The 12,274-nt window shown below is 37.2% G+C and overlaps 1 protein-coding gene across 2 annotated transcripts in view; it reads right to left on the bottom strand.

Moving 5' to 3' along the window:
- Positions 1 to 12,274, bottom strand: part of LOC107582789 (serine-rich coiled-coil domain-containing protein 2-like) — a 58,831-nt gene that overhangs the window by 36,992 nt on the left and 9,565 nt on the right. For both annotated transcript variants that reach the window (XM_016268813.1, XM_016268819.1), the window contains exons 2-4: positions 4,587 to 5,733; positions 3,829 to 4,111; positions 3,499 to 3,704 (exon numbers count right to left, since the gene is read on the bottom strand). In XM_016268813.1, the coding sequence (XP_016124299.1) occupies positions 3,499 to 3,704; positions 3,829 to 4,111; positions 4,587 to 5,693 (1,596 nt within the window). In that variant the 5' untranslated portion in view covers positions 5,694 to 5,733. The remainder of the gene's footprint in view (positions 1 to 3,498; positions 3,705 to 3,828; positions 4,112 to 4,586; positions 5,734 to 12,274) is intronic.

The raw sequence follows: 12,274 nt of genomic DNA, 5'->3' as shown, positions 1-12,274 counted from the left end.
ATAACAATGACTCAGCTGCTCTGAAATGTATATATGCTGCGATTACATAATGTCTGAAGTCAGAGTCAAGTCAGCGTGTCAGTGCATTTGTGTATCTGCTACAGGAGTCTGTATTACTCTGATTACTGTTTCAATCAAATCCAGCCTCTTTCTGCACTCCACTGAGCCAATCTGACATCATGAATAAGAACAAAAAAAATATTAGCTACATTGGGATCAAAAGCTGGAATGTTTAGTGGCACCGTTCCGCATTCCCACCCAATCAAGGGCTTTGGAAACAGCAGAGATAGAACAGGACCTCTGTTCAGAACGGCGGGACCCGGAGTCAGACTCCTGCAGAGTCACGAGTAAGAGACACAGAGACTAATCCCAAATTAGCAAAAAAATAATTAGCAGGATAGGGATGGAGAGATCCGGTCACACACACAAGTGCACATACTAACCAACAACAAGTAGTAAATAAGCGATGGGTTATCTAAATGCACCGCAGAGGAAAGATTACAAACCCCCACAGAGTATGGAAGATTTTGATTGCTTCTATTGTCCTCATTTGTAAGTCACTTTGGATAAAAGTGTCTGCTAAATGACTAAATGTAATGTAAATGTAACAAATTCTATGTAAATGTGGGTCTAGACTTGATAAAAATGATAAATGAGCCAGAAACAACAGAAAGGGTTTCTATTTTTAGAATAGAAATCCTAGCTCTATTTTTCTTAGAACAGTGGATAGTGAGGAGATAATGGACATTGTAAGAAAGAGTAAAAGCAAATCCTCCATGGATTGGAATAACATTGATATGATTATAATAAATAAGTTATTGAATAAATTGTATAGCCATTAACTTCCATTAACTATCTTTAACTTGTCCTTTCAGTCTGGTAAATTTCCAAATAAAATGAAAATTTCAAAAGTAATTCCATTATATAAAACTGGGGATGAACACCATTTCACAAATTATAGAGCTGTTTCTATACTCCCCCAGTTCTCCAAAATCCTTGAAAAACTTTTTAGAGAAAGACTGGATATTTTTATTGATTAATTAATTAAGAGAACATTTTAACAATAAGTTAATGTCAATATTTCCAACTAACATTTGGTACAACACTAACTAGCCTATAATGTGAGAGTTTAATTTAGGCAAAATGCAACCTTGTTATTCAATTTGATATGTTTATATATGTTTGATATGTTTTGTTTTGTTTTTTAATTTAGCGTATTTAGGAATAGAACATTTATTATTTTAAAATACATTGAGTCTCATTCATTTTTAAAGTTTATATGGTATAGAAAAAATTAAATAACTAAATTCCACAAAACAGCATTAAACTGTATTTAGACCTAAATTTAAGTTTGACCTCCTGCTTATACATTGCAACCTGCAAATAAAGTTTGCCATTACATCACCTGCTGAGGGTAAGAGCAGATGAGCTCTAAATAAAGCCCGGCCCCAGCCTCTGTTTCAGTATCGGTAAGAGCAGAGGAGTCTTAAACTAAAGATAGACACAGAGCAAGGATCTAAAGCAGATCCACTGCTGTCAGGAGATCAAATTAATCATTCAATTACCATGCATGTGACTCCCACTGATTTCCACGTAACAGTGTATTTAGCAGAGTCACTTCATAAAGATCTAGAAAAAGTTATGCAACAAACTTTAATACTTCATGTTTGGTGTTAAGAAGCATTACAAACAAGAAACGCGTGCAAAATAAATGTTTGCAGTACCTACAGTAGACCACAAGATGTCCCTTAAAGCCCAGCTCAAACTGAAACACAGTCCATTATGTAAACTGAACTCCTCCTCCACGCTATACAACTACATCAGAGGAACAATCCTCAAGTATGATAACAATGACTCAGCTGCTCTGAAATGTATATATGCTGCGATTACATAATGTCTGAAGTCAGAGTCAAGTCAGCGTGTCAGTGCATTTGTGTATCTGCTACAGGAGTCTGTATTACTCTGATTACTGTTTCAAATCCAGCCTCTTTCTGCACTCCACTGAGCCAATCTGACATCATGAATAAGAACAAAAAAAATATTAGCTACATTGGGATCAAAAGCTGGAATGTTTAGTGGCACCGTTCCGCATTCCCACCCAATCAAGGGCTTTGGAAACAGCAGAGATAGAACAGGTATTTCAAATCTGATTACTGTTTCAAATCCAGCCTCTTTCTGCACTCCACTGAGCCAATCTGACATCATGAATAAGAACAAAAAAAATATTAGCTACATTGGGATCAAAAGCTGGAATGTTTAGTGGCACCGTTCCGCATTCCCACCCAATCAAGGGCTTTGGAAACAGCAGAGATAGAACAGGACCTCTGTTCAGAACGGCGGGACCCGGAGTCAGACTCCTGCAGAGTCACGAGTAAGAGACACAGAGACTAATCCCAAATTAGCAAAAAAATAATTAGCAGGATAGGGATGGAGAGATCCGGTCACACACACAAGTGCACATACTAACCAACAACAAGTAGTAAAGAAGCGATGGGTTATCGAAATGCACAGCAGAGGAAAGATTACAAACACCCACAGAGTATGGAACAGAACAGCCTTCTACAAGACTTGCAGAGCCACATTCAGTCACACTGTTGTATTACAGTTTTATAATGTGAGAATAGTTTAGATGTGGTTAAAATCGGGCTGGTAACAGAGGTAAAGTTATTATTACTATTATTATTATTATTATTAACAGCCAAAAACATGGCATTACTATTTACATGGTATTAAAATATTGTTTAAATAATAAAAAATAAATAAATTAGCAAGAACAATCATATCAAACAATAATTCTTATTTTATTATTATTATTATTATTATAAGCAAAAACAAAATAACTTATTATCTGCAACAACAAAAATTATTTAAAAAATTATTATTATAATAATTATAATTATTATTATATTATTATTATTATTATTATAATTATTATTAAAAAATGACTAGTTATCTTTATTCACTACTATTTCTTTATATAATGTATTCTTAATTTTATTAAATGTATTTAAACGCTTACTGTACATTGGAGCTTGTAGAAAAATGTATGCTGAATGCATAAATGTAAATGTAAATCCCAGGTTTTGATATCACTACACCACAGTTCCATCACAGTACTTTTTTACTCATTTTGGGAGGATGTGTGTATACTCACAATGCTGTTGAGGTCTGACTCATAACTGCTACAATGGTGTATGTGTGTGTTGTGTCCCAGCGGCTCCATGCCCTCCTCATCCCACATGTATGTTCCTCCAGAGCTGTTAGAGGGGGAGAGCTCCAAAGAGGAGGTTGCGTGACGATCCACGTCAGGGGACATGAGCGGCGGACCACGGAGCGGATCACTTGAATCTGCCTTGCCACCTGAGAACAGACATGGTAGAGCTTGTAGAAAAATGTATCCTGAATGCATAAATGTAAATCCCAGGTTTTGATATCACTACACCACAGTTCCATCACAGTACTTTTTTACTCATTTTGGGAGGATGTGTGTATACTCACAATGCTGTTGAGGTCTGACTCATAACTGCTACAATGGTGTATGTGTGTGTTGTGTCCCAGCGGCTCCATGCCCTCCTCATCCCACATGTATGTTCCTCCAGAGCTGTTAGAGGGGGAGAGCTCCAAAGAGGAGGTTGCGTGACGATCCACGTCAGGGGACATGAGCGGCGGACCACGGAGCGGATCACTTGAATCTGCCTTGCCACCTGAGAACAGACATGGTATAACATAGCATAAACTCTGCATGCTTGCCACAATAGGATAATATTATCAACACTGTACTGTTTGTCACATAAACGCAAGAATTAGATGAATAACGTATAGCTATACCTGCCAGACCAATCCCAGTCCAGTCCATGGTCTCATTTAAGAATCCCTGCAGGCGCATTTGGGTGGAAGTGGCCACAGGATTTTTGTTAAGAGGGATGCCATTCTCCGACTGGTCCCCTAGATTATCAAAGTCATCTAGGAACTCTTCACTTGTGTCATTCCTCTCCAGAGAAGATGCAGAGGAGAGAGACATGTCCTCCATACCCTCCCCAGTGTAGCGGAGGTTCCCATCCAGCCCTGGCTCTGTCACAGGCTCCTCTGGGGAATCTATGGAAGCTGATGCCTTTTTACACATACAACATGGAAATGAAACCATTTAATGCAATGCAGTCATGTTTCGATAGTTTGACTTCTCTGTGGTGGCACCAAAATAACCCTTTTGCTCCAGTAGAGCTACTAATAGCTATGCAAATATTATTAAATTCAGAACAAGAACACTGACTGAATATAAAACATGTTTCATATATGGCATAATGATTTGAGACACAATAATAAGCAACAAATCATTAGACAACAATAAAAAGCATACACTATGAAGTCTCCCTATTCAATTATAATATTAATAAATAAGAAAATTGTGAATATTGGTAAAAAGACAAATCTGACATTCACAAATCTGACAACGCTCCTTCTCTCATGTCCCACAGAAGAAAGAAAATCATTAGGGAACTATTTGTTGAACTTTTGCACAAAATATCAGACTGCAATTTAAAATATTAAAATATGCATGGTACTGTAAATTATAGTCAGACACTTACGTTCTTTGTGGCACAATGGAGCAACTCAGGAGTGAGAGGCGGGGTTATAATGTCACACTCCACTGGGATCCTCCCAACCACTAGAGGGCACTGCGGTTTGGCAGGAATTGGTCGATTTAGCCTGTAGGCCTGTAATGAGGTTTTTGTCAGCACAGAGTTAAGCAGAAGAGGCCTTTTTATGGAATTAGGAGGTGTTAAACTCTCTGAAGAAGGATTCTCAGAAGGTAGTCTATCTGTTATACCCTTTTCAAATCCCAGGCCCCCTAAACCGAGCACTAACCGGCCTTTGCTCAGGCTCAAAGGAGATTTGAGTCCAAGTGTTCGTGGAGGACGAAACTGTGTATTAGTTAGCGGTTTGGCTAGCTCCACAGCCTTGTTGAAAGAGAAGGAGCGCGTCATGGGTGCGGCGGACGTTGGCGAGGGCAGTTGCTTGAAGTGAGTGAAGCTCTGAGAACGCACCATGTAGTCAGGCACGAGCGACTGTTGTGAGAGGCTGTCGTTGGACTGGGACAAACGGTCTCTAGAGGTGCTTCGAGTAGAGTTAGAGTTCGCCCTTGGTCGCTGAAGCCCCGAAGAGCTTGCTTGGCCCAGTGAAGACCCCAGAGATGAAGTCCCATTTTGAGTTAGCTTGGAGCCTGAGCTTTTTTGGGATATGTCCTGACTTTTGGAGGCTGTCATAATTTGAGAGTATTTGGGCTTTGGTTTAGGACTCGGGATGGATTTAAGAGTTTTGGGTGCAGGTTTAGGGCTTCCAGTGGACAATGTGGAGGCAGACCTGCGTACTTTGGTTGCGGGAGTAGAAGGGCTTTTTAACTCCCTACTTCCAGGAGAATGTTGGGAGTTATTTTCTTTCCTCTCTTCTGGTATCGTGCCCTCAACTTGGTTTGAAGGGTCCACCGGCCCACCACTATCCTTTCTCCATTTCATGGAGAAGGAGGAGGCTCTGACCACTCCATTTGGCCTAGCTGGTGGATTCTTGCCCTCTTGCGTGAGTACAGTCTGGGTTGTACCATTAGGAAGGGATGAGGGGGTACCATTGACAGGACGGGCACCGAATTTTGGCAGTCTGGACACCATGTAGGACTTACTGAAGACCTTCTGTTCCATCAGCAAACAGTGGAGTCATGCATGAACACAAAAGAGACACCTGAAGAGAGAGAGGCACAAACAGAGAAGAGCACATTTTTAGTGAAAATTATTAATCATCTAACTTGTACTTAACACAAAATACTCATTAACAAAAGAATATATATAAAATAAATACTGCACTGTAAAATCAATTTATGAGTAGTTGACATGAAATCCATTTGTCCTGTGGAGTGATGTATAATCTTAAACTCTCTCAAACAGCATTTGATAATTATTTCAAAATTATGCATTAAGATTTTATGTCCTCGGATTACTTAATCACATTCTTTATTTAATTTGTAACATTTGTCACACCACAGGATTAATTTGGATGAACTAGTCAATTTGGAAAAAAAGCATTTAAGAAATAAAACAAATGAGGAGCAAATGTAAAATCCCTTGGACTGTACATTACATACTACATCTAAATTGTATTTGTAGGAAACAGAACAACAGACAAAAATACAGTATATTAACAGAAAACAAGGTCAGCTTCTCATAAGTCATTTAAATGATCACATTTACAGAACATGGACCTCTGACTCCTAGTTTTCTAGTCTGGCATCTTAGTAACTTAGTAAATAAAGCACGTGACACAGCACGTGACAGCACAGCTAAATCAGGGTGAGGAAACATGATGTGTTTAAAGGGATGAGCAGGACTGAAGCTCATGAATCTTAAGATCAACAGTCCTCATGGTGCTGGTGCATGTGTGTTTGCCATAGATGGCATGTGATGTCATTGCAGACACAAAAAGGATGTTTTAATGTATGTTTAGTGATAAGTTTATAATTAATAAATTATTTATTTCAGACTTATAAGCTGGGACCAATTGAACCCTTATTAAACAATACTGTTTGCAGCTGGCTGCTGACTTTATTAAGCAACTGCAACACAAATGTACTGTATGTTTAAATGAAATTCACTCATGCACTGTCATTTCATTTCGTTACATTTCACGTTTTCAGTTGTCAAAACACACAGATTCTATGACCTGATCTTGTTTTTTCTGATCTAGTGAATTTCATTCATTCTATCCACAGAAAATTATTTTGCACTAATATACTGTATAAACCTTTTAAGATAGAGCTAGCATGAGCTCAGTGATTATTAAATGGTGGTATATGCTTCTGTGGAAGCTATAAATAGTTTTAATTTAACTTCATGCTTCGAAAATTGTTTAATTGCCAAGTTCGCGGTGAAACACTACACTTCGTGTCGCTGTCACCATGGAAACGAGAACTGCCGTTTGAGTTAGTTTCCTTAAATTTAAATAAATAAATAAATAATACTTTAATTCAGCAAGGATATTTCAATTTGATCAAGTGTTACACCAAAGTAAAAAAAAATAATTGCTGTTCTTTTGAACTTTCTATTCTTAAAGAATCATGAAAAAAATGTAGCATGGTTTCCACAAATGTTTCCACAACTGTTTTCAACGTTGATAATAGCAAATACCAAATCAGCCTAATCGAATGTTTTCTGAAGGATCATTTTACACTGAAGACTGGAATAACTCCTGAAGACTGCAATAGCAGCTTTTCCATCAAAAGAATAAATGACATAATATTTGTAATAATAATAATAATGTAGTAATATTTGTAATATTTAACAATATCACTGCGTTTACTGTATTTTTTAATCCAATAAATGCTGCGTTAATGAGCATAAGAGACTTTGTTCAAAAATGTTCAAATCTTACTGGCCCCAAACCTTTGAAAGGTGCAGTATGTCTAAACTAATTTAGACAATAATTTCAATGTGAATAGCGTTCAGTTGTTTCTTATTTGATAGTATCATTCACAATGCTTCATACGGTCTAGTACTTATCTTTATTTCCCATTTTTAAACACTTTCTTGCTTTAGAATGAATTTTGCAATGCGAATCATTTCAGAGCTGGTTGTTTTGGTTGAAGGCATTGAACTCCAGTGTTTCCCCTAGGTTTACGGCTTTTGACAATTTTTTTAATACATTTTATGAATCAAAAAGCATGTCTAATTAATTAAAATCATGAAACTTTAACAAATTTAACATCAATTTATTAAAAGTTTAACAAAAATTACATGTTTAGGGCCCTATGAAATTTTTAATTTTTTCCAACCTTATGTTTTATTGTTACCAAATTCTGATTTAGCATGTCTAATTATTTGAAAGCATACAAACAAGTTTCGTTTATTCTTACAATAGCCTTATGAATTTTTGCTCAGAAATTTTGTGTTGTGTATTTATATTTTTAAGGCATATAATATTAATTTAATCTATCTTTTATGTAATGAAAATTAAAGACATTTTATTTGTTGGAAAATATTACAATTAAAACACTGAAGAAATATTGTATGATTATTCCTTAAAAATAAGGTTTTAATAATTTTAGTAGTAGTAGCAGCAGCAGCCTATTATGTACATTCTACTGAACAATAGTAATATATTTCTGCCGCAATGCCTTCAAGTTAAACCTAACTTTTATTTTGACGGGTTGCCGTGAATACCTTTACATTTCTGTGTGTATATGATATGAGGATAGTTTTACTCAAATGAAAGGGTCAAATGCTCATGAAGTGACTCTCAGAGCAGTTCGGGAGATGTTGTTCATGTATTTATGTCCTCATTTAGTGAGATGGAAGATGCTAAAATCACTGAAGCGTCATGCACATTTCAGTAGTAAGTGGTAAACAAAACCACATGTCTGCGCCATTCATTAACACAGAGACACAAATAATTAATATTTAAATAATCGTTTTGCTGCTTAATATTTACAAATACTAGTGGGAGTGTGCTCACTTGTGTGTGCGCGCACGTGTGTGTGTGTGTGTGTGTGTGTGTGTGTGTGAGAGAGAGCGTGTGCGTGCGCGCATCGGGGCGTTATACAGAGAGTGCAACCATAACGTAGAGACAGAAATAAGATAAATAACATAAGGCCATTTAGTTTGTTTAATAAAAGAACAAGGTATAGACCTGCTCTATCGGAAAGGTAACTTTAAATGACTTCTGTTGTGATCTGGCGCTATAGAGAAAATATAATTAAATAAAATTAACTTGACCTTCAAGGGGGGTGGGGGGTGCCGTTGGGGGGGCGGGCCGCCTTTCTAATATAATGGCAGGGGAAACACTGAACTGAAGAATCTTTTGAAAAGTCTCAGCTACTGTACTAAATAAACCACTGCATAAATCTGCATAAACATACAACACACTTTTAGAGGGCAAAAGAGGGTAATCACTGAAACCTAGGGTCAGATGATGTCATAGATGGGGTTGCAGCTCAGACCATCTGTCAGCTGGCTCCTTCCTACACAAAACTGTCAACTACAGCAAATAAGTCACCAAAATAGTCCTTGAAAAAGACAGTGAGGATACCTGCATCTCGATACACACACAAACTCACCCACACATATATACTCGCACATCAGCAAACTTCTTTCTGACTCTGAGAGACATCCACTTCAGTTTTATGGGTTACTAGAATAAGGGAAAAAAGCGATCCACTACAGACCAAACACAGCAAAATTTGATGTCTAAATGTGATTGTAAATCAACTCTAGTGTCTTCAGATAAACTACTGCCATTAATCACAATTGTTGTTGCTGTGAACCACTAATGACATAGCACAGCAGCATCCACCAAGGCAGCAAAATCGCAAAGAGTGAAATGAGAGCAAAAACAAGAAGAGGACATTGTTTGTACAGTCCAAACTTACACACTGGCTTGTTTGTGCATTTATTGGGGCAAAGCTAAAAAAGTTAAGAGTAGGAAGAACAGAATAATGCCTTTTACCAAGCTTACTACTTTTCTGATATATCACAGCTGGCTAGACGGCAAACAATGTGTGCACATCATGTGATGGCCTGACACAAAAATCAATTAGACACGGCCAACTTTGTCTAACTTCTGATTGGTAGTGAATCCACTTGCCCTTACTGATAGAGAGGACATGCGCATGGTATGATGTAAGCTGGTGTTTGACATTGGTTCGTTTCTGTCTTCAGCTGAGCTGGCCTCAGGTGTGCACAGGTAGGGATTTGTTACAGAGAGCAGCTTATTGAGATAAGGCAGATCTGCTTGAGGGCTGGACTAAATGCATTACAGTCCACCTTAACACAGATAACAGTCTGTGGTCAAGTGTGCCCTCTATTTGATATTTCTGAACATTATTTCTATCTATCGGGTGACTGGAACGGCAAAACAGACTAAAGCCAATTTTCTCCTACGCACGGAGCGTTCATTCCAGACCCAGACAAATGCACAGTTATATGTCTGGAGGAGAGCAATGGGCTCTCAGAGCCAGTTAATATTTTATTGTTGCAAAATGAAGGCAGAAGACAGGACCAAAGTAAAGATCCAAAACCAAATTGCATGTCTTATATTTTGATGTCGAACGGAATGTCTCAAATTTTGGCACGCTTGCATTTATTCTGCAAGCCATAGTGATCTACAAAAGAAGACTGTTTCATTTCAAAATTTGCACTAGTAAACAAAAAAAAAACTTTTTCTCATTAGTTTTAATAAGACATTAAACTAATTAAGAAAACCACCATCCATCTCACCTTTACAAAACAAATGCGAATATAAAATAAATTTCTACCACAAAAAATGAAAATAGTGACATCAACACACGGTCCACAGACATTAAAGACCCAATGAAATAAAATTGGGTTTTTGTTAAGAGATGCACCGATTGCAATTTTCTTGACCGATTCCGATTTCTCATTTAAGTGTGATCTGCCGATACCGATTTTTGCCGATTCCGATTTTCTTTCTAAGAACTATAATTGACAGCATATACAAACAAAAATCTACTTTTCTTCAACGCAAAGTTTTCTTTGCATGAAAAAACACAAGAAAAAGTTAGTAATAAAATAAGAACAAATAAAAAAAATGGCAAACAACAGCACAAATAAATGCAACAGAATAAAGAGAGCTATGAAACTAAGTTTTTCAGGTTAAGTAAGTTTTTATTCAGGTAAGAAATACTACAGAAGTTAAAGTAATAAAATGTCAAATAAAACATCCAATGTTATTTTAGATTTGATTACTTTAATTTCTGTAGTCTTCATTGTAAAAATTAAATACAGATTAATTGTCTTTTGTTCTTTGATTAACATGACAGACAGCACCAGGAATATTGGACTGCGGTCCCTTTAAGCATTTATTTGTGGCTCACAAGCTGTTTGAGACTGAGCGCGGATTGTGCGCTCCACTGGTACGCACACGTTTGGTATAAGCGCGAAACCTGGGGGAATGACTATAATGTGCAATGCAAGCACTATTTAACCGGAGCAAATGAGACTTGTGTGAGAGAGAAGGGGTCGTCGGAGAGATGAGAGTGAGAATGCGCGGCTGACGTTATTGCCTGTGCCGCTGGTAACAAAACGGATCGGCTCAAAATCGGAAAGAAGTGAGACTGACCGACCGATCACCGATCCGGGCCGATCACAAGGAAACTCGTCCGATTCCAATCCCTTTAAGTTCATGTATGTTAGCTTTGAGGCCATCAATATGCTAATGTACTCCTAAAAGTTAACAAAATTAAATTTTACATATATGCAATTTAAATAAAAGTTTCTCTTTCAGAAAAAAGACATAGATGACACATCCTGCACTCAAAAAAAATCATTGTCCAATAAAATGCTCTCAACCCTCCACAATCCAAGTAAATCATTTGCATATGCGACTAAAATCTTCACTCTGAGCGACTAAATGATGTCCAGCATTAGCCACTGGCTAATAAATTCTTAGATTTTACTTGCCAGTGTGTGAGTTGGAGGCCAAGTAAAAGTTTAGCAAAGACATATTTTCACTCGCCGAACACTCTGACTGAGCACTTCAGAGTTTCACTCTCCATCAAGCGATCTGTGGTGCACGACTTCCTGTCGCTTTGCTGAGAGCACTGTTTCTCACACACACAAGAAAAGAGAGAGAGAGCAAGAGTTTAAAAAAACATTTACTAGCCAATGGCGATTCTATTGCCAAGGTGTGCATATAGGGCTGGCTCTCCAGAATGAGAACATCCCCTCACCTACTTCTGGCTAGCAATGGAAAGTAGAAAATCATGGTTCACGGCTGTGATGAACTAAAACTATTAGAGCAATGTCCCGCCACAATTTCCTGTTCAGGTTCAGAAATGTATCCAGACCTAATTTGAGTTTGCTAAAATAATGCATAAATACGAACATTTGGCATTTGGTTAACATTATCAAACAGTCAAGACATTCTGTAAAGTGACATTAACAGAGAAAGAAAGATGTTTCAGAAAAAGAGCAAGTTATTACATTTGATTATTATGAGATTATTATAAGATTATAAGGACAATAGGGCTGTGCGATATTGAAGAAAAATGCAATATTAAAAAAAAAATGCGATATTCGATATGCGATACGATATTGCTTAAAGTGTGTAAAATCAATTTCAATTATAATTTAAAATATTTAAAAATGAAAATTATATAATTTCTTGGAAAAGAAAGAATCACTACAACTTCTGAAAGTGACCAGCAGTGTTTTAGCATTACATAAAAAGTAATTTCACAAATCAGAAAATGTCATTTTAACATCAGTGGGAACAC

This window comes from Sinocyclocheilus grahami, unplaced genomic scaffold, assembly GCF_001515645.1.
Source record: "Sinocyclocheilus grahami isolate Dianchi unplaced genomic scaffold, SAMN03320097.WGS_v1.1 scaffold4.1, whole genome shotgun sequence".
NCBI lineage: Eukaryota > Metazoa > Chordata > Actinopteri > Cypriniformes > Cyprinidae > Sinocyclocheilus > Sinocyclocheilus grahami.
Note: the sequence above shows the minus strand (reverse complement) of the source record. Positions and strands in the feature narration are given on the sequence as shown.